This window comes from Dicentrarchus labrax, unplaced genomic scaffold (genome assembly GCF_905237075.1).
Source record: "Dicentrarchus labrax unplaced genomic scaffold, dlabrax2021, whole genome shotgun sequence".
Taxonomy (NCBI): domain Eukaryota; kingdom Metazoa; phylum Chordata; class Actinopteri; family Moronidae; genus Dicentrarchus; species Dicentrarchus labrax.
In genome coordinates this window covers 15,113,279-15,136,015 of record NW_026136714.1, presented here as the reverse complement: position 1 = coordinate 15,136,015, position 22,737 = coordinate 15,113,279, and the positions used below count along the sequence as shown (strand labels likewise).

General features: G+C 41.1%; 1 protein-coding gene across 1 annotated transcript; it reads right to left on the bottom strand.

The window, feature by feature from the left end:
• Positions 1-1,687: 1,687 nt before the first annotated feature.
• Positions 1,688-21,151, bottom strand: adamts12 (ADAM metallopeptidase with thrombospondin type 1 motif, 12). The gene is made up of 24 exons (XM_051422904.1): positions 20,738-21,151; positions 20,190-20,548; positions 14,612-14,789; positions 14,268-14,476; positions 14,101-14,184; positions 13,372-13,496; positions 13,104-13,250; positions 12,379-12,525; positions 11,108-11,252; positions 10,909-11,001; positions 10,593-10,738; positions 10,260-10,429; positions 9,231-9,364; positions 8,929-9,049; positions 7,738-7,982; positions 7,207-7,348; positions 6,967-7,093; positions 6,223-6,433; positions 4,944-6,134; positions 4,231-4,383; positions 3,857-4,033; positions 3,412-3,558; positions 3,152-3,305; positions 1,688-2,972 (listed from the first exon to the last, which is right to left on the bottom strand). Exons 1-24 carry the CDS (start codon positions 20,853-20,855, stop codon positions 2,857-2,859), a joined length of 4,839 nt encoding a protein of 1,612 aa, XP_051278864.1. The 5' UTR covers positions 20,856-21,151; the 3' UTR covers positions 1,688-2,856.
• Positions 21,152-22,737: the final 1,586 nt, after the last annotated feature.

Genomic DNA, 22,737 nt, shown 5'->3' with positions numbered 1-22,737 from the left:
AGAAGTGGATTTCTAATATTTCAATATCTTTTAGTCAGAAATAACTCAAAATACTCAAACAAAAGCAACTTTTATAGTACTTGTGCTGCAACAACAGAATTACATAACTGAAGGTTTAACAGTTAAACAAATGTCATATTTTGTATTTGCCACTTACCTGCCAGTCAGGCATGCTCTAAACATTATTGTATTATGTTATAAAGCCTTGGAGCCAACATCTGTTTGCTACTGTTGACCTTGTGCAGAGAAGGTCTGGAAAATCTACAAATACTGAAGTAAACATTCGGCTATTGAATCCAAAACCACAATTGTTTAGCTTTTAAACACTTAAATTGTGTTACACAAGCTGTTAAGAGTAATTTTATGGCCATTTTTGGCCTTTTTAGAGAACAACCAATCATCAGCCCCGCATGTTGTTTTGAGTTGTGCCAGGGAAGTCAGTGTTTGTTACACTGACTTCAGTGATGTTTTGATGAATAAAAATCTTCTTTTATTAAGAATACCTTCATTTTCCATCCAGTTGCTCATTAATTTTTTGTTAGCCTGCTCTGCTCTGTGTGTTGATCATCCAGGATTTAGTAGTAAAGTAGTAAAATTATCAGGTGTTTTTGTTGTATCCAGATTAGTAGGCTGTTACAGTGCTGATCATTAACTCACATACATTTACATTGTTAGTTTGGAATAAGGTGAAACAAACTGTTAACAGTCGCCTGTTGGATAATTTGAACAGTGAGTGAATTTGATATTGAATGTGTACAAATTAGTTTTTAGGACTGTTTTAGAAGACTCAACCTTATTGGAAGCACTAATATGATCTCTGGCCCCTTTCCTGGCAATCTTCATCTGTCCTATCAAAGTTTTAGTCAAATTATAAATAGTAACTGGCAAAGTGGGGAAATAATAATAAATCAAAATAATAAATATGCTATAAAATATATTAAAGTGTTTTTTTTTTATATTACCTAACTGCTAAGAAGTCTAAAGCAACAATGACGTCAGATATTGCTCTGATATTTTCAGGCATTTCCTGATTTTGAGCTCAATCGCTTCCCCCATTGTGCAACTCTACAAATTAAGCAACATAATGACATAACAGAATGAGAGATGTGGTTAGGTAATACCCCTGGATAGGGTTTGCTTCGTCATGATAACACACACAGACACTGCTGGTTTTCAGGACATGATGCTCCACATTGACCCAGTATTGTGTTACTCCTTCCATTACTGCTGACTAACTTTTGGTCTCTAGCTTGAATGATAGCAACCGGGTGCATGGAGCAGGCCAGCGTCCGGTCCGTGTCAAATTTTCTGGCACAGAGGAGCCTGGGAAATCTGGGCCAGCTGAACCCGATCTCTGAAACGGAGCCTGGTGCTGCTGATTCTGGGGTTACACATCCAGCAGCATCTGGCACTCTCAGGCGAGAATGACCTTGTTGACATAAAAGGTCATAAAGTAGGAGACCATGACGCAAAGAAAGGTATGGTATGCTAGCTAACATGAGGTGTTAATACTTTTATTTACACTGATATTACTGTGGTATTCAAGCAATGCTATGGCTGTGCATTATCAATGTTACAATATCAACTTAATTTTATACAAGGAAGACTTCAAACCTGAACAGGATAATGGAAAACAGATTTTAAAATCACCCAGGCTAGCCTACATACAGCATACCAACACATAACAAATATTCAAAGAAAATTTTATTTCATGTCTCTGTTACAAAGCAGTTTTGTCACAAACGTCTTTTATCGTCACATTTATTGATGGAGACAATACAAATCAGTCAAGGTGATGTACTATATGCACGACAACGGTAAAACCTGTACAACATCATAAAAACAGCGGGACCTGAGAGGGATGACCTGCAACACCTCTTTCTCATTGGTCAACCTCACACCAGAGGAGGAGCACCACAGGTTCGGCTGCAGAGCTGTGCAGGTTCTGCAGCTGATTTAATTATCATTGACAATCAAAAATGACTAAAGCAGGAACTTGTAGCCAGAATAATGTAAACACACAGTGCCAGCTCTGAGAACAAAACCACAATTCAGGCAGAAAAAAAGCACAAACACATGAGTAAAAAAACACAGAGATTATCATTACTAGTAACAATTTAATAAAGAGGTCACAAAAAATCTTTATTTACATTCTCGTTATGAGTTCACTTTGAAATAAAAACAAGTCTGGTAACTCGACTGCTGTGAATCATCAGCACCTCGATTATAAAAGCACCTCTGGCCCGGAAAGATATATACTGTAGGTCATAACTGAATATTTTTACTGAATAAAGAAGGTGAATAGAGTACCTTGAGTTATAATACAGGAATAGCTCTTGTATTGGCTTGAGCTTCTGTAACTTCTGAATTGTGCTTCTTGATTACTTTTTAAATTAGTAATTTTACATTCTTTTATGTTTTTTGCTAAATATGTTTGATTTTTCACACTGTCCTTACACATCAGACAGTTGTTAATAAATCCACCAACACTTTTTAATAAAAATAATTTCTGCTCACCTCAAAATGGCTCAATGTACATTAAGCCTTAACATTTGTAACAGTCCAAATGTATTAAATGTTGTTTTGGCTTGTTCTCCTGCTTGCTTTTTAAAAAATTTTCGTGGATCTTTTTTATTGGAAATAGATCTAAATAGGTAAACAAACAATAGAAAAACATTATCTTAATCGACCCAGGTTTGTTTGTGCTGATATGATGTGCTTGTTGCAGTGTTGTGGTCATTCGCACTTTAGTTTGGACGTGTCAGTCTGTGGATGGCATGGCTTTATGCCAGTATTGCATGAGGATACAGCGAATATTACTGAAGTTGGGACGTGTCCGTAGTAATGTAACCCTGGCTACGACCCACAGGTGACACAACACTGTCTTTGGACCGACCTGAGAGAGCAGCGACCCAACAGCTTCAGCTTGTCACAGAAGCGAGAGGACATGGTGTTCTTCCTGCAAACTGGACCTGCATAATAAGAAACACAACTGGTCAAATGCCACAAAACACAGTAATACAGATTGAAATGTAAGGTCAAGTTTATTTAGAGTGATTTTAACTAAGATTTGTCAGAAAAAGGAAACAAATCCTTAGTGATCCTGCTGGGCCAGGCAAACAAACAGACATATTGAGCGTTGCGTACAAACCTGTGTTGGTCTTGCATTCCTGCATATTGCACTTCCTGAGTGTTTCTGGTTTGGAAATCTTCTCACAGAGGCTGTTTGGCATTACAGCCGAATCCTGCTCACTCGCACAGTTAACTTCACGCTGCTGCTGACCCCCACCACAACTCACAGAGCACTGCAAAGTCACACACATACAGAACAAATAATTTAGTCCACTTCTATAACTATTAGCCTACAACAAAAAACAATGTTTTTAAAAATTTCGTTCACTTGTGACAGACCTCCTCCCAGTCCTCAGCCTTCCAATGAGTGCAGGGCTTTAGACTACACAGGTCTGTGCTGTTTGGCCTCATTGTGGTGTCACAGCGATGAGGCGCGGGGCAGTACACCAGCCGCTCCCTGATGCCCTCGCCACAGCTGCCAGAGCACTGAAAAAAACACAAGGATATAAGGGATGTATATGCTTTTTGCTGAGAATAATTGCTCATTAAATGGTTACATAAATTAGGCAATTTAGGATGATAATTGTTAAAGGGTCAGTTCCCCCAAATTACTAAACTACTGGTGGCAAAAATCTTAAGGAGGGATATCTCAAAACCTAGGCAAAAAAAACCCCTGAAACTATCCACATGGCTAGATGCCACTTAGGTAGGATGGAAAAGTGCAAGCTACAAAACATATCCAATAATGTAATATATTGAGATTTGATGTGGATAATGCTCATACCGGTCCCCATGGTGATATACTCCAGGTCATGCAAGGCTTGTGGGGGCAAGTCAAGGTGCTGAGGGGTCTGCTGGACACAGCTTGACAGTGGAAAGGTCTCAGGGGACGTTTACTCTGAGAGTCGACACACTGGACATCACGGTACCTCCTTCCCACCAACCCACAGCTATCTGGACACTGTGGAGAAAATCACATTTGAAAAAAAAAAACAGCTCAGAAATACATGACATGTCAACGACAACTGCAACAGAAACTAACCCATTTCGTCATCTGGAAAATGAACAGATAATAAATGGAATTATAATTAAGTATTAAGTATAATTAACAAGTAATACATGTGTTACAGGGACTGGAGGTAATCTAACGTTACTCACCTTGCTCCAGCTGCTGCTTTGCCAGGTGGCACAGGGCTGCAGGTGACATGTGCGTGCAGGCTCAGGTCTCTTCATGTTGGCACAGTCCTCGTCATTCTGGGAGCTGCACTCTACTGTCCTCCATATTGCTCCAATACCACATGTTGTTGAACACTGGGAAAGGAAGGGTTAAAACTCAGCTTGGGTTTATGTGTGTAAGTGATTAAAGTGACACGTGAGGCAATAATATTGTAAAGTAGATTTAAAAAGTTTAAAAATCTCAGAAACAACAAGCTGAACGATTGTCTGCAGTTTTGCATGTTTTAGTCTAATAAAAACAAACCCAGTAACCATGAACATTAACATGCAGCTAGCTAATCCACCACTGAATGGTTTATTTCATTTAAACCATATTATGTAGTTGCCTCCTCCTCCCTTTTGCTAAATTCAAGGATCGTCCAACAATTAAGCCAAACAGCTAATATTATACTTTGCTTACTGTGACAGATTACATAAATTTCAAGTCTCTGCAGGTCAATTTTCAAAGGTTTCAATTTCAGAGCAGTCATAGCATGCCTGGGTGGGAGGAAAACAATCTTAAAAAGTTATGATATGCCTTGGAAAATGACTAGAATTAATTTCAAGTGTGTAATTAAAGGGATAAAACATGCAAATTTACTGGTATGGTGCTTTAGAGAGTAGGATAATATGTCTCATTAAATGTCTGTACCCACCTCGCTCCAGTTTCCTACAACCCAGAATATATCCATGCTCACAGGCTCTCTGGACATCAGGTTGCTTTGTTCATTGTTGAAGCTGCTCATGGGGCTTTCAGGTTGCTGGTTTTGGTTCTTGGAGCGACTGCCTTTGGACCAGGAAGAGGGCTTTTTAGCACGGGAGACAGAACTGTTTTTCTTGGGTGTCACAGTAGGCTTCTTTAGTTTTACAATCTTCACTGTAGACTGGGGTGAGGCTGCAGTGGTGAATGGTTTTCTTGCTGTTGTGGAAGGAGCTTGTGTTGTGTGGAAGCCAGCTTTCGATGGGAATGAATGGTGCATGGGAGTGGTGAGGGGAACCCTGTGGGTCCAGGGGCTGTATGGATTCATACGAGGAGTGGTGTGGGGGTTGGTGATGGGATAGTGGTGAGTAGTCTTGGCCCACGCTTTAGTACTGGTGTGTGGGGTGGAGTAGGTAATAGTGGTGGTGGGTGCTTTGGTTGTTCGCATGGTAGATGGACTGGTTTGTAAGGTGGGTGTAATGAGTGCATGAGGTGTTGGTGTGGTTGATTTAAGAGGATTTTTGAGTGATATATATGTGGTAACATCCAGGTCAATAATCCCCTCCTCCTCAGTCGTCCTATCCTCAACAACATAATCATATCCTGGTGTATACATCACCCCATTTGGCGTACTTCCCTCCTCTCCCTCCTCCCTCTCTTCTACCTTTTCCTTTTCAACACCAGCTGCTTTTCTGTCCTTGGCTTTGGATGGGAAACCTTTCCCTCTCTTATCTTCATTTTTACTCACTTTAACGTTAAACTCATAATCATCTGTGTTTATGATTTCGGGGATTGTGGTTTTAGGGTTTGAAAGGGATGTAGTGGTAGGGATGAAAGCAGTTGTAGTTTCTTTGGTGGTTGTTTTCTTCCTGACTGTGATAGCAGCTGTGGGTGCAGCTGTGGCCGTGTTGTTTGTGGGAGCCCAGGTAGGTGTACCAGGATGCTTGGTGGGGTGGCTCTTAGGTGGGTAGATGCGGCGGTATTTAGGTTGAGACCCAGGACGTCTACGAAGACTTGAGTTAGGGCAGCTCTGCAGGGCACACAGTGATCTGGACCGAGGTTTGGTGGTGAGGTCACAGGTTTTCTTGAGTGCAAGCGAACACGTGACAGTACGTGAGCGAACACCTCCTCCACATGTGACCGGGCACTGCAAAGATGGAAGACCACAAATGATATGTTAATTCATTTAATGTCAAAACGACAAATTTTAGAGAGATAAAAGAATAAAAACGTGCCTCTTCCCAGTTGCCAACAGCCCAGTCCTGTCCACAGGGTATGTCTCTATTGCACGGCACTACAGGTTTGGGTTTAAGAAGATGCTTGCACTCGACAGGGTGGAGCACCCTTTCCTCCCCTGACACTGTGCGAACACAGAGCACTGTTCGCTTCCGTACCCCTTGTGATCCACAGGTGGTTGTACACTGCTGCCATCCACCCACCCACCACCTGAGGAAGAGGGGATGGACCGGAAAAGAGGGTGAAGAGAGAGACCGCTGATAGATGTAATTAAATACATTCAAAAAGTAACGGGGAAGCACATAGTAAGTGGACAATCTTCATCCGCTTACCATCATCTTTACTTAACAATGATCGAGAATAGATTTATATTTTTTGCTTTGAGGAAGGCTTTTTTCATTTACCAAAAGAAGTCAAACTTGTTATGTAAAATTGTAATTATATTTAACATATAAAATTATATATGTTCTTAAAACTAGAACAAATCAGGAACAAGTAAACAAAACTATAAATCTGATTGAATTGAGTGATTTAAATAGTTAGTGGAAATAATTAGTTCAGTTGAATAAAATGTTTGCTGTTTGTCATTGCAATGAAACCGAGGGGCACAGAAGCGAAAATGCACCAACACTCTTGTATTTAAATGAAAAACCCATATTTGGCAGTGATATGACTGCCTAACTGAAATCCAAGTATAATATGTTTTGAGGTCATAACAGTACTAGCAGGGGCAAAAAAAGGACCTTGCAGGGCAATCCATAGTCTTGCATTTTCTGTGTCTATCTTCTGGACGGCTGTCTGGGTCACACAGAGTTTCATCCACAACACCCACATCCATCTCAAAACACCGCGCAGGCTGGTGCTGCTCACCTATAACACCCCAGAAGTCAGAAAGCAGATGGTCAGGTCATTACTCAAATGTTACTGAAATCTTCCAACAAATGTTTAGAATAAGAATTTTTCCTGTCAAATTCAACACCAACCTAAGCCACAGGTGGTACTGCAGTCTGTCCATGCCCCGTGTCTCCACCTGTAAATAGGTTCGATGACCTCATTTCCTGTCTCTTTGGTCTTCTTGATGGTGTACTCATATTTTAAACCTGGGTTCTTCTCCTGAAACAGTAACTGGACAATCACATGAGTTGTTAGTATGATTTCAAGACTATCAAGACAATATTAAATTGGACATATATAAAAACATATTTTTCAATTTGATTGCAGTTAACTGGTGCCTTTGAAATATGTCTACTTTTGACAACAATTGCTTAGAAACATCTTATTCTTCACCAAGAAATGTATATTCGGATTTGGAAATCAGTATATTCTCTGATTGGTTGGCTTTAAGTGAGTCGCTTTTCTCTATCCTTGATTGGTTGAAATAATTCTATGTAGACACTGGGAAAAAATATAAATACTTCTATACATCTAAGAACACTAAAAAATTTAAAAACCGCAGAAATAAATACCTTCTACTCCCTTCAAACACATGAAACCTCTGTAATATGATGGCCTACCTGCAGCATGACTGGGTCTTTGGTGGGTCCAGGAGCGGTGAGATTCTCCATGTTCCCACTGCGTTCGTAGAAGAACGTCGTCCCCCCAGCCTCATACTCCCCGTTCCACTGGATGATGAAGTTGCCATTGAGAAAGTACTCCTCCGATGCCTCGCTCCTCAGCGCCAGGAAGTTACCTGCCTCCTCCACTTCCCTTACCAGGATGTCCCGTGCCCCCGCAGGTATCACACCCACGTCCGTGTACCCTGGGAGAGTCGGGAGGGGAGTCAGAGTCACAGCGAGGAAATGGGTGGCCCACCATGGCTGCTGCCACACTCACATCCAGACTACCAGACAGTTTCTCTCTGATCTTTAATAGAGGGTGGGCTCGGTCTGTGGGGGTGGTTGGCATGTGTTTGTGTGAGCGTACGTGTGCGTATTCGGTGTGGGGGGCACTGCCCTGTCTCTGTTTTTTATTGTGTTTGGATGGATGGATGGGGGGGCTCGATGGGGGAGGACGAAAGCAGCTATGAGTAGGTCTCTGGAGTTTAATGATGTTTGTGGGAAGGTGTGTGTGTGTTTCTGTGTTTGTGCAAAGAAGGGGGAGGTTTGCCCTTGGTCTAAGCCTTTTGAAGTCTTACACATCTGGGCTGGTTATCTGGAAAGGATGCTGTGCGGGGCAAACACACACAGACAGAAAGAAAGAGAGAGGGGAAAAAGAAGGGATGTTTTTATTGTTTTACAGCCTCTTTCTCTATTAATCTGTCTTCGCTCGGTGTTGATTTTGCGTGTGAGTTATAGTTTTCCAAGCACACTCAAATCTGGCAAAGATATGTCTTTCTTTAGACAAATGCAAACATGGGCCTGCAGATATACACACACACACACACACACACACACAAACATACATATAACACCAGCCAAGTACAGCAGGACAAACAGCTGCAGAGTGTGGACAAAAAGGCTGCCATGACAACAAAGAAACAACACAATGGCGTAATACTAATGAGCTGTCCTGAAATGACTTTCCGCCTGTAGACATAAATTTTAATTCTGCGCTTTTTCACACTCCTCTGATGGGTACATCAAAGCTTTTCCTCATTAATAGGTTGTCTGTTTTGTGTTACTAAAATTTCATAATTGTATGAATTCCTATGTCTAGATAATTCAATTTGTTTCCAGCTGCTCAAGTATCCTTTGTGTTGAACTCACCAAAGCCGTCTCCTTCATCAAACGACTTATAGACCGTCTCACAGCTTGTGCCATCGCCCAAACAGACTCCACAACGATCCTCCACCGCGTTTGAGTCAATGCCACAGTCGCAGCCCACCTCCTACAGACAAAACACACACACATACACACACAATTACATAAGCGTCACATAAGATGATACGTTTTGTGCAGAAAAACTCTTCCCTCCATTATTCTGTAGTTACACTGCAGCTCATCTCATATCCTGCTCCACTCTAACCCCCCCCCCAAGTCTCTGTTAGTCTCTTACCCAGCCACACTACCTTGCACACTCCATTGACGCAGATGCTCCTGGACTTGTTGTTCATGAAGCACGGTGTCCCGTCTGTCACAGCGTCAAGCATCTTCTCCGAAAAATAGTCACTGACTGGTCGACAGTGCAGTTCACATGGATGTACTAGAAATGGTTGAGGGTTGGGGAAAAGTGGAGTTTATTTTTGTTTAGTTTGTTTAGTTCGTTCATTTTTAACTTAACATCTCAAATATACATGTAAATAAATGAATCTATCAAATTAAAAGAAGTTATACTTACCAAAAGGTGTATGCTGAAGCCTTAGCTTGTTACACCTACCTTTTTTTACATGAATTATTATAATTCAATTTATAAACTGATAATACATATGTATGTTTATATATATACCTAAAATTAATATACACACTGGTGTACACGTATGTATACGGTTGTTTTATATTTGTTAATTATCTTATCTTTAAATATATTTATAATCTATTTAATGTATCACACATTTTCATTTATTTTTCAAAACTATCCCCTAAATCAACACCTTTAACTGTTATACATCTTGTTTTTGTAAACATGCAAATTCATCTGAGTTCATACTGACTCACTCAAATAAAAAAAAATAATAATTGTGCAGTTTTTAAGTCCACCTAAATGTGAGAGCAATTGAGTCTTAGGGCTCTTTTCTGTAGTATTAAATTAGATTATCCATGAGATGAAGCATATTTTTCAGACATTTTTGGAGTTCATGAGCCCAGTAAAATAACATTTATGATGTATAAAAAGTGATTTGTGTATGGAAAATTCCACAAAAAGACTTCACTGAACAGCACTGAAACCCTGTATACCCCTGCTAACATACAATTGATAGGATAGCTGCATCACTGAGGGTTTTCCAGTGTAAGTGCTGCCCCCTGTTGGGTAACATATACAATCGCAGCTACAGATCTGTGATAGGAAAAGGGGAAGTGCACAAAAAGCACTAGTAGGACGTGTGTGTCTGTCTGTATGTGTAGTATTTAACTGTATACTTGAGGCTTTGGCTACTTACATGGGTTAGCCACAGGAATCCACTGGTAGAGCTCATTATGGTAGGGCACAGTGTCGAACTCACTGCACAGCATCTCTCGAAAGGTCGGTTTATTATTCTGACAGGGTTTTGTGTTGCAGGTCCGATAACGCTTCCTTTCCCCGGTGCAGTACCTGCCACCGAACTCTGGTCTGTGGAAAACAGGTGCACACTTTGAATCAACCATGTGATCAAGATGTCATCTGTTGTGGAAGACATGTCAATGAACTGCAAGACAGATTTAATTACAAAAAGAGAGTGAGAACATGTTCAAATGTGCTTCATGATGGACGCAGATCTAGAATCAGCTCTTACTTAGGATTGTTACATTCCCTCTCTGCTGACTGAACTCCGGTTCCACAGGTCCTGGAGCAGTAAGACCACGTACTCCACTGTCCCCAGCCTCCATTCACAGTCTCTGGGAGTTTACCCACAATCACACACTCTCCTGAGATACACCACTAAAGGAGAAAATGGTGGTAAGATCAGTCAAATAATATTAGTAATATGACACATTTAATACTCAAGGCTCTGCGCCAGTACCACCCTCGCATTTGTGGAGCCAACCATTTCCATCCCGAGGCTAATGAAATCCAAACCCTAACAAGACAAAGCAACCGGCACCACCCACCTTCTCTGGTCCACAGCGAGTGCCGTCGATAGGTGAGTCCAGTTTGGAGCGACAGGAGCCGTTCACTGAACACCAAAGAATCTGGCAAACGTTCTGAAAGAGAGACGTAATACAAACAAAATGAGAAAGTGGACATTTTTCTCATATAATAATATTAATATTTATGACATTCAGGTAACAATTGGTGCACAATACTCACATCAACCTCATGGCAGAAGGTTGCATTTGGGCCGTACTGGAGCTGGCACTGGTGGTGTGTGGTGTAGCGGACACCGAGGCGAGCCAGTGGGGTGGTTAGGTCCCTCTTGGAAGGACGGTCATCCAGACAGAAACCCCAGCCACGACTAAGACAGACACACAAAGATATGATAGAGAATGTGTGACCTTTTGAAAGTTGAGATACCTAACTTGAAACAGAATAAGACTTCAGCAGGGAGGAGTTGGTTTGAGACAAATCCTTGCTTGTGGCTAATAGCGTGCTTTGAACATTTAGCAACATTTTAAAAAATGTACTAAAACTTGTTTCATATCAACATGCCAGTCATTCCCCATTTGAATTTACCATTTACCCACCATTTGCACTCATACTGCACTTTGCAGTCTCTTAGTTGAGTGTCATATTAAATAGGGAGATGAGAATCTGAGAGAATTCAACTAAAATGATTGATTTTTGATCTTCACTGTGCAGAATGGTGTATGTGCAGACTCTGAAACTAGAAGGATGTTTTCACATTCGTCTGCTTAAAGTCGAAAGTTTCTCTCTGCTCACTGAAAATCAGATTTTTCATTATCACAATAATAGTTATATAATAATAATAATAGTTTGTTGATCCTGGTACAATTTGCAACTTATACAAGTGTGATGTAGAAACTTGAAGCCACTAGTGCACGTACACTGAGAATTATTGTTCTGAGCAATATTTGTATATATGTCTTAAAAGATGTCTGGAGGGGATCTTTAATTCTTTTCTTTGAATATGCCGTAATACTTCAATTTGTGATTGACACGGTTTCCAATAGAAAATAATGAGAGTCAAAGTCAACAGGGTGTGACCGCCCTCTGATGTTCCTTTAGGCTCCTCTTGCTTCTTTTTGCAATTTGCTGGATTTTCTGGCTTCAAATGAATTGTGCTTGTTCAGCATTTTTACACCCATGTTCTTTGTTGCTCTTTTAAAACCCTGGTTCGACATGGTTTGCTACACATCAATGTTTGTATAAGCTTTGTTCCAATACACACCACACCCACTGCGTTCTTTTTTATCTTTTTCACCGCCTCCGTTCAAATCTGCACCAGCACACTTTATCTGCATCCAGGAATTCCTCCCATTTTCACCCTGATTTCACAACTTTGGCAATTTACACAAATTGGAACAAAAACAAAGACAGTATTAAAGCTGAGTGAATCATGTTAATATATAATTATTTCATGTCTTTATTTCTGTGTTCAGAAAGTATAACTTCAGCCTTACTCGAGGAAGCGTGTGATGTATTCTTTGGAGCAGGAAGACCAAGTGAGAGGCGAGCTGTCATACATCAGCTGTCTGGACATGATGAACGGGTGCCTCCCCTCCAGCTCACAGTCATTACCCTGGCCGTCATGATGTATCCCAAAGCTGCGTTCAAACACAAACAACATGACCAATTATGATATTATAATTACACAAAGAAATGCTTCATACAAATATATAGTCTAAATGGTCTGGCAGCCATGTTGGAGGCTTTCAGCTCTTAGATCTGCCAAAAGCTGACTGCACCTCTGAACAAACAACTTGCTAATCTTAATAGATTTCCACAGTAATGTTGTAATACATCCAAGTAATACATCTGCTTCAAAATTTGAAATCGGTCCAGAGTCATTTGATGACTTTTGTTAGTGCATGTCTTACATTGTTTCCTGTAGTGCAAAGCAGCAAAGTGCATTCAAGTCTTGTTCAAACAGGATACTTGAGGATTTTTTTTTACGTCCAGATACTAGATACAAGCCATTATTTGCATACAGCCAATTCACTAATGGTCTGATTCTAGGAGATTCACTGACGCAACTGCATATTCCGCTACAGTTACCGATCATGGGAACAAGCTTTCTTTGTCATATGGCCCATTGTTATGATATCCCATTATTCAGGGTTTCACTACAATTACAAATCCATACACACACACACACACACACACACACACACACACACACACACTGTGGCCCATCTCATGAGCAACAGTGAAGGCGACAGGTAGTCCTGAATCCTCATTGATGTTGCAGCTGCGGTGTGGTTGACAAATCCCAGACAGGTGAGACAGCCCCAGGGTCTCACAAGGCTGGTTCATTCCAGCACAGATGTCTTTCCTGGGAGTGGGATACAGGCAAATTATGTATGTGCATGCCATATTTCCACCATATGATGGCCTAGCATCAGAAGATATAATTAAATCAATTAAATTTAAGTTATCTGAAATGTGTCACTTGCCTGGTGACCAACACAGCCAGGTCGTGATGAGCTGGGTGCGTGTCACTTTGAGGATTAAGGTTTTTCTGCCAAGCACAGAAACTGGCCAGAGTGGTGTCTGCATGGTGAACTATCTTCAATCCTTTCTGCAACAAACAGTAGAGTTAGAAACATCATCCTGCACATTTTTGGCATCATTTGGATTTTTACATTTGAGAACAGCTTGAGAGCATTTTTTACCGTGAAGAAAAATGTGGAAAAAATTTGTATACTTTCACTGGGAATTTAGAGAGCAGTAAGTTACAGTGCAATAACCCGTAGAGGTAAGTATTCATCAACTTCAGTGTGAGCACAGTTGAAGCAGGGCCACAATGGATATGAGTTCAGTTTGCCTTTTCTTTCTATGCAGATGTTTATTACAAAATGATAATACTTTCAAAGGAAGCCAAAAAATGTTTCTGTAAATAAGGTTTTCTGTGTGATCAGACAAGATTGTGATTGTTTTCATGGTCAGTCCTCCAGATTCTTATTGAATATTGTTTCACACAGCCACATGTGGAAATCTGACATAAATCAATGTTCAATCAGGCAACCAAATGAAGGTTAATTTCATAGTTTACTTCACCTCCTGACAACCTTGGTGAGCAATGCTTCATTAATAGGCATGCTCTTTTTGTGCTCCAACCTTAGTATGTGCAAAGCAAAAATCACATTAAAGTTTTTTGAGAAATGTTTTCAGGAAAGTGTTACCTCTTCCCCTTGTAGTAGAATAAGGCGAACCAAGATGACGTGGATGGCATTCCCAATACTGGCATCATGAAAGATCCCAGCCACCTGTCAACATAGAAATCATTCAATACTGAACATCTATGCATGAAGCAAATCTCTAAAATCAAAAGTTAACTCTAACTCCTCACCATGTTCATGATGGTGAAGATGTAGGACTCCACATTATCGCTGCCGTGGTATTCTATGAGTTTGGAGTCGGCCACCACCATGGTCTCCACCCACCGCTCTCTGCTGACTGAGCGTTGCGAGCGGGACTGAGTCTGATCCTCCCCCCTCTGCTGCTCCCTCTCCCATTCTTCCCTCTCCCTCTCCACCTGGACAGCGTCGTTTGGAGCATCTACAGCATGGATAATGGAAGACATCACTTGTAGTACACTTGTGGCTTATCCTTGCTTGACACAGAAAAATACTCGCTTGTGTACAACTACAGAAACATCTGCAGTATCACACACATACACATTCAGACACACACCTTGAACTCCACAGGGACTGGGTGTTTCTCTGGACTCCTGACTGCGTTTTTTTCTGTGGCTTTCTGTAGTAACTCGTGGATAGACAACATGCGGCTCTAGAGTCCCTGCAGGATCATCAGGAGATATCTGGACAGGTTCGATAAAATAGTGTCCTTCTGGCAGGGAGAAGAAGCCTCTCTAAGGAAAAGTAAAAATACATAGATGAATATGCATTGAGTAGAAATGATTCAGTCTTTAGGTTTTAATCAATCACTCCCTGTACATTTAAAAGACACCCAAGATACACAAATTTGAAAAATAAAGCAACTCTACTTTGCTTTAATAATTAGGGACATGGCGTTCTACTCAGTCACAACTCCAAATTGTAATTAAGATTTAAAAGATTCTTTTTTTATCCCCAAATCTCGCCTAATGCAGCTTTAAGCCTCTTTTGTAATGTCATGCATTCTCAGACTGTGACTAAAACAGCATAGTTACTACCATGCTTTTGTGTTATAACATTTATGAGCGCAACAACAAATCACTAAAAATTGTAGTGTTTCAATAATTCCCACACTTAAAAGGTGAGAGGTTGGACTTTCTCTTGAGAAGCCTGCTGAAAAGGTCATTCCTCAGTAATTTCTATCATTAGTCAACAGATCTTAATATGAACCTTTCTCCACCCCTCAGGCACATTCTCTTAGACTTTTTCCTGAGGTATGCCATGCATGTTCTTACTGGTGCAGACTATGTACTTGCTGATTGGTGAGGTCTGCTGGTGAACACACACATAGACAAGTACATAGAAACACGCCCCCACACACAAACAGACCTACATGAAAACATACATGCATGCAAACGCACAAAAGAGGCTTCTGTCAAATCTCTTGACTTTTCCTTGTAAACACACGCATTATGAATGTTCTGCCTAAAGCTCACTGTTTGCAAGCTCTATTCATTAGGGTGATTGTGTGTGTGTTAAAAGTGTGCATGTGGGTTTTGTGTCAAGCTGAGCCCAAACAAGCCCAGACTGTTCCGATGTGAACCCCTCCCTCGCCTCCTAAACCAACTTGCAGAAGACAGAATGAGAGCAGGATGTGTAATTCAAGAGCCACACGGATGGAATAAGTACAACTGAGTAAAAGAATTTGGATTTATTTTTCAGTAGCAGTAATTTTTACATGCTCATAACACATAAACACACCCTGGACATAATACACAATTGAAATAAAAACACTTCACATACTCATGTACTGAGTCAAACAAGGCCAAGAGAAAACCTTGCTGCATCTGAGTCTTGGCTCTCTTCTTGGTGTTTGAGGAGCCAAAGGCAGATGTAAAAAATTAGGCCATGCAGTGCTTACAGTTTGGTCAGTTGTGGTTCCAAGGGTCTACCCTGCTGTTTGCTGCAGTTACACACTGTTCAGCTTTCTGGGTCATCCTGACAAGTTTTACTTGTGTTTCAACCGCATTCATTCAACAGCCTGCAGCGCTCTGATTGGGTATCCCATTTCTCCACTCAGGGAGTTCAGAAAGTACAATTCCAGAGGAGTGCTCCCTTTGGAAAGACTGTATTACTCCACCTGTTACACTGAACCTCGTAAAATAAAATTGAGTGTCCACAAACTGGGACAGAAACGACAAAACTAAGCTGTTCAGGCTTGCTTTTCCATGTGAAACCACTAGAAGAACAACAATGATGTTGCAAGTGATAAACAAAAATCCTCTGTATATGTCTGGGGTTTGGATATTTTTCTTCCAGACTCAAATTAAATAAAGTATTGACAAAGGGCTTTCCACTGACTCAGAGTGTGGCCTTCAGCCAGGGGTCCCTGAGCTGTGGTGGACTCATCCACAAAGCATGTAGGCTGATATGTCTACAGTCAGCTAGGAAAGCTTCCCAGTGGCCCTGTGCAGAACACACTCAGCTGATTCCACGGCTGTTCTCATCCTATTTGACAGGATTAACATTTGACCAGATTAAGACTTGTTTTTTGCGCCTGCATCATCTCACTGCAAGACAAAACACAATTTTGTCTTGAAATTTTATTCTCTGTCATTATGCATCCTTGTCATGTCTTATATGTTTTCCTTAGAGTTAAACTTCTAAGCAAGTCCCAGCAGAAAAAAAGCAGGTGGTGGAGATCAACCAGGAAGGAATGCTTCAGAGAGGCCCATCCAAACATTCAGACCGTTGCTCTGCATGATCTGTATTATCTGCATACCACATGCAGTCCTACTGTGCAACACAGCCAGCAAGGTTTTGCTTGTACAGTGTGGTTATGGTTTTACTTGTGATCCTCAAATTACCATGTACAGATCTTGTGTGATGTCTGTGCTCAACAAACAAAGACAGCCTGAAAGGATGCCAACTAGGACTTTGTATTGCGTTTGAACAGAAATCAGGGATTATTCTGGAACAGTTTTTGCTCTAAATCCTGAACGCTCTGCCAGCTGAAACAGCCTTGCACTGGAGTTCACTTTGCACTTTCGCCACCTCTTCTCCCTCTGCCACCTCCTGCCCTTCTCCTCCTCCTTTCCATTAATCCCCCTCCTCTGACCTAGAGGAAGCATGTTTGGGTGTGAGGTGCCAGAGCCAGGGGAGGTTACCATAACACAGGTCTGTGTTCTAAATACATCGGCCATGTGGAACTGCTTTACTTCTGTTTCCTGCTTCTGTGGGTTTTGTAGAGCTGGCCAACTGGGTCTGGAATAAAGTCTCTGCTGTTACACAGCCTCTGGCCTCAGCAGTGATTAGTGGGACACAAGGAGAGGTGGGGGCAGATGGTGCTCATTACTGCAATATGATTAATCACAACTATTTTCAACTTGCATTTGTTCTTAGAACTTAAACTGTTTCTCAATGATTACAGGTTTCACTGCACTTACTTGCCCTCAGGTTTTTGTTTTTTTACTTCACAGGATAATTCTGCCTGTGAGCTAATTTCCTTCTCAGAGGTCAAATATATTATCATTTTTCATCTGCACAGTGCTAAGAAACATCCATTTAAGTGGGGAAAATGTTGATATAATGGGTCTGAACTTGCATGTTCTTGCTTTGTGTTGTGCCTCGGGGATTAACAAAGACTCCACTAAGAAAGCTTCGGCTTTTCTTGAATTGAATGTTTTCCCACAGAAACAGCAATCTCCACCCGATTACTCTGCTCCTCGTGGATTCACATGTACAGTAGATAGTAAAGGTGTGACCTGAACTTTATAAAGGTGTAATCACCTGTAAAGTAAATATAGCTCACTGCAGCAAGGCTCTATTAGTTTAAGCAAATGTTTCTTGATTTTCTGAGCAGAAGCGGGAGTTTAAAATGACAGACAGAGGTGTTAATGGAATAGTAGGAACCATATTATGGCTTTTATGGCATTTAAAAGTCCTGCTCAGTGCCAGGGTTGATTTTGTTCAGCCATGATGATGAGGTTGCGGCAACCATCACACCTGCCTACAACTATAGCTCAGGCCAGATATGCAGCTATTTCCTGGGGACGTCTGCTGTGCAAACATATCGATATATACTTATGATTTGCTTCACCAACAAAGGAAAGAGCAGATTAATTGTGACACTGCTGGCACAAGCATCATTTTGGTGGGCAATTAGCGCTACTGGAATCAATCTTAACCTTATTGTCTGTGTTTTTGAGAAGCAATAATTTGAGTAAGCGCTAAAACAATTAGTCGATTAATATGTTACTATATGGACAGACATTTCATTGTCAATAATTTTAATAACTGAGTAATGCTTTCAATTATTTTTCAAACAAAATGCCAAAATCTCAGGTTCCAGCTTCTCAAATGAGAAGATCTGTTGCCTTTCTTTGTCTTATATAATAGTAAATTGCATATCTTTGTGTTGTGGACTGTTAGTTGGAGCAATCAATTTGAAGACGTCCCTGTGGGCTTTGGGAATTGTGATGGACCTCTAATGTCATTTTCTGATCAATTACTCAAGATGACAATGAAAATAATAGTTGCTTGCAGCCCTAATTTGAGTGCTTTAGTAGATTACAATACAGTACTGACAATAGTTAACATCAGACAATCAGGAAGCAGTGATTTCTTCTTAGAAAACTGCCCTCCTTTCCCTTATGAATCAGTCGTAAATATTTGAAATGCCTTTGTTGTACCATTTTTTTTTTGCTGTGTTTCTGTTTGTTTAGTAACCTAATTCTTGAGCAACATAAAACAATGATTATCATGAATTTATATGTTGAAGCAGTCCATCTCTATCTGTCTCCTGAGGGTGAATGACCTCCAAAGCAGCTGGCAGGATTTCCTTCCCACATCTGTTTAGTGGTCTCTCTGTGGTTTTAGCTGCTATAAACCTTCTTCCACAGAACAGAAAATCAGTGTAATAGATCATAGTGGTTTCCCTGGTAGGTTGGAGAGAAGGGACAAACTGGAGCATTTGGGGCTGCAGGAGAAACTCCTCCTAATGCGGTAGGTTGTAGATAATTGGAATCTAGAGTGACGTAGTAATGAACTGCATTTACAAGATTTGGCAGGAAGAGGCAGTGCAACCCACACAAACACAAAAAAGAGGCAAGAGGCAAGACCCTGCAGGAGAGGCATTCCTGCTGTCACACAATCAAACACGAGCACCGAATCATTGTGCATGACTCAAACTGACACATCCCATTATTTCAGAGCCAGAAACTTTTTTACTTTTCCACATCCTCTTCCTATTTGGTTGTTTCAAAATGTTGTTGATAAAGGAATGAATTAATTAGTATTGCAAAATGCTGAAGAGTGTCTTTTGTATATTATTTGGTGAATAAAGGCCTTAAAACTCAAATTCTCAGCTATAAGTACACCATGAATTTCTCCAGAAATGTTCATATGGTGCATATCTCTTTTCATAATTAAAATTCCTCAGTCTTTCTGCTATCCGGCTGTCTTCTCTCCTTTGTAGTTGAACTACTTATTTTATCAGAAACACTTCAGCAGAAGTAATAAAAAAAAGCACAAATTTTAAGTATGACCCTATTTCCTGTCTCTTCATCTGTCAAATCGTATTGTTCCAGTCTATAAAATTGTGCCAAAATCTATTACTGTAGCTCTCTCTCAGCGTAGAACAAAGTAACCCTGCATGTCCAAGGGTGGGGGTTGCAAAGAGTTCCTGCAGGAGCAGACAGCGATGTGAATGAATGAATGAATGAGAGTGAAAAGTATAGAGGAAAACATCTGAGACACAAAGAAGACAGAAAGTGTCTCATGGTTGGCTGAGAAGTAGCAGTCGTCAGCGGGTCTGCAGCACAGTCGTTCTGCAAATAGTGTCAGGAAGTCTTTGAAGGGCAAACTAACACACAGGGCACTGTCAGATAGAAGGGTTTGCTTAACAGCCCATGACTGCCTACACCACATACCAGCTTCCCCAGAGTGATGCCCCTCTTTCTCATGTGTATTAAAAAAAAACCTTCCTGCCCAAAGCAACTAGATTTCTCACAGAGATACTCTTCAGTACAGATTTGGGGAGGAAGACGCTGCATAAAGGCTTCATGCAGATTAGAGGATTCAGTCTGATGAATGAGACAGAGGTTTAAATTTACATTTTTGCCCTCTTATGTATGTAAGAGAAGGTGACTCCTTACCAGTCCTTTACAGGTGCTGATGGCAGCAGTTCCTCGCACATCAGATGCTGCCACGGTGCCAAGGAGGTGGCAGGAGTTCCTCTCAGGGGGACGATGCTCTGTCCTATTGGCACTGCCGTACCTCCTCTCCAGGATGTAGTCACTTGAGACCAGGTGATTGTTTGCAGTCAAATTGAACATTAAAGTGCGACCCTTGTAGTTGACCCTGTAGTAAACCTGTCCCTCCACACCAAGGGGTCGCAGGTCACGCCTGGCTCGCCCACCCTTGAAGTGGTGAGACAGAGAGTGGGAGATAACCTCTCCATCAGGAGTGGTTTTCACTGGGTGGATGATGGACACATCTGACTGGGACAACTGACCTGCAGGAAGTTGAATAAAACACCAGAATGGTCTCCATACAGTTGTGAAATATTGATTACAGGTTGTTTTTTTTTTACCTTTAGTACATACCTTTACTGATATGTACTCAACCATACAAACTTTTCCAGTCATGCAATTCAGACGTGCACAGAAATACAACCTCCCTACTATAACTGCACCACACTGACCTTGCTCTGCAAAGAGGGAGAGGAGTCTGCCAGTGTCGGAGAGCTCGCCGTGGCCAGCTGCCAAAATGAAAACAAAGTGCAGCAGAAAAAGAACCGGGCACTCCTGCGAACATCGCATATTTCATGTAACCAAACTCAAAGCGCTGCAAAAGAGTCCTGGGCTCTGGGGTTCCAGTGGCGTAAGAGGCGACCACTTCGATCCTGCGCTGCACTGTGTCATGTCATGAACAAGCTCAGAAATCTGCCCTCACGAAGGGAAACCTGCACCGAGCAAGACTGGGAGCAAGATCATGGTTTAAAGAGGGGGAAAGCTCCGGCTCCGCGGAGGAAGGAGGGGAGGAGGAGTGTTCTTTGGGCCAGTGTCTACTTTCCTTGCGAGGAGCGAGGGGGAGCAGAGCACGATCGCTGCTGCAGAGCTTCATTGATTTGAATAAACCAGCTGTCCTGTGTTGAGACTTGTCATTATCTCCACAACACCATTATTAATGCAAGACAATTTACTGCCCCTCCCAGAAGACGCTTGAACAAATGAGGTGGGACATTTAGGGTGAAGCTTAAAACTTAATGGATGCAAAAAAGGAGGAATAATTCATTGTTGTACTACTTACATCAATTATATAACTGTAAAACAATCAAAATATTCATATTAGTCCACTAATCAGAGTATTCACAACAAAAGCAGTAAGTACTCATTCAGTCCTCATGTAGGCTATGTCTACAGCCTACCCATACCTTTTAGTGCTCTATGGTCTAATAGAGAAGCATATGCGAAGGTGTAGTAGACTTGTGAGCAAGAGAAAGGGGAAAAGGTGTATAATATGTGCATTAGTAATATTTTTTTTCTTCCGCATACTAAAGGTGTGTCTAAAGGTCAAACAATAGACTCACATTCTGTGCAAACACATTCATTCTTTAGCTAATTTGAGTAAAAGGACAAATATTTGTTCTTTCCATACTATTGCTGCTGCGGCTTTCTGCCTTATTGCCAACAAAGTTCATATCACTTTGTATCAACCATGAATTGGATTCCAGTGCTTAGGATGGTAGTGGATTCAAGGAAACTGCATGCCAGGAATTTCTTAACACTTGTACACAAATATATTGTCTGTACTTAAAGCCTTGATTGAGTTCCACCGTAAAAGTAGATGAAATCCCTGAGAGATGTTTTTGGTGTTTGTAGTGTTGAATAGCCCTCAGTAGGACATTATTTACTATTTCCAGGTTGTCCCTGTGGACTATAGCATGCTGTAGCTCAGTGTAAAAGCCTTTTCATATCCTCTGAAGGCCCCTCTCAGTAAATACTGCTGTTCTTTAGTTGTCTAATATTTTCCCTGGAGTAGATTTATGTGTCACTAAATGGCTACTGAGACTTGACGCATTCCCTCCTCTTTTGTCTCAGAGACACAGAGGCAGACAATGCAGTAAACTAATCTATCTGAACTCATTTAACTCTGAGTATCTATCTATCTATCTATCTATCTATCTATCTATCTATCTATCTATCTATGTACTGACATGTGGCAAAGGCCCGTATGTGACTCAATATTCAAATGAGGTTTTTTTTAAACAAAGTCCTGCAGCTTTACATAAGGCTGCTGGATAATGGGGGCTTTAAACAGGGAAAAGCTTGCTCTCTCATGAATTTGATTTACCCCATATAATTTTTAAAAATGTTGTGCCCCGCTAAAAATAACTTGATACCACTGATATCCCACGGTTCCACACAAATATATGTCTAATGGGCCATACTGGGGTGTTCCCCTAACAACATAAGCAGTAAGCTCTTTGTGTTGAGGCTTTAAGATAAAAAAAAATAGCTATTTAAAAACAAACAAGCACTGCCTTACTGGAACTAACACGCCCTAACATTAAAGGACAGATAGTGTGTTGTTGGTGTTTTGCTGCACATGGAATGTCTTCCTGGTCTAAAATCATAGGACTATGCAATTTGCCTGATTTATTAACAACTTTATTGCTCTCAACGGTCTCACTAAATCTAA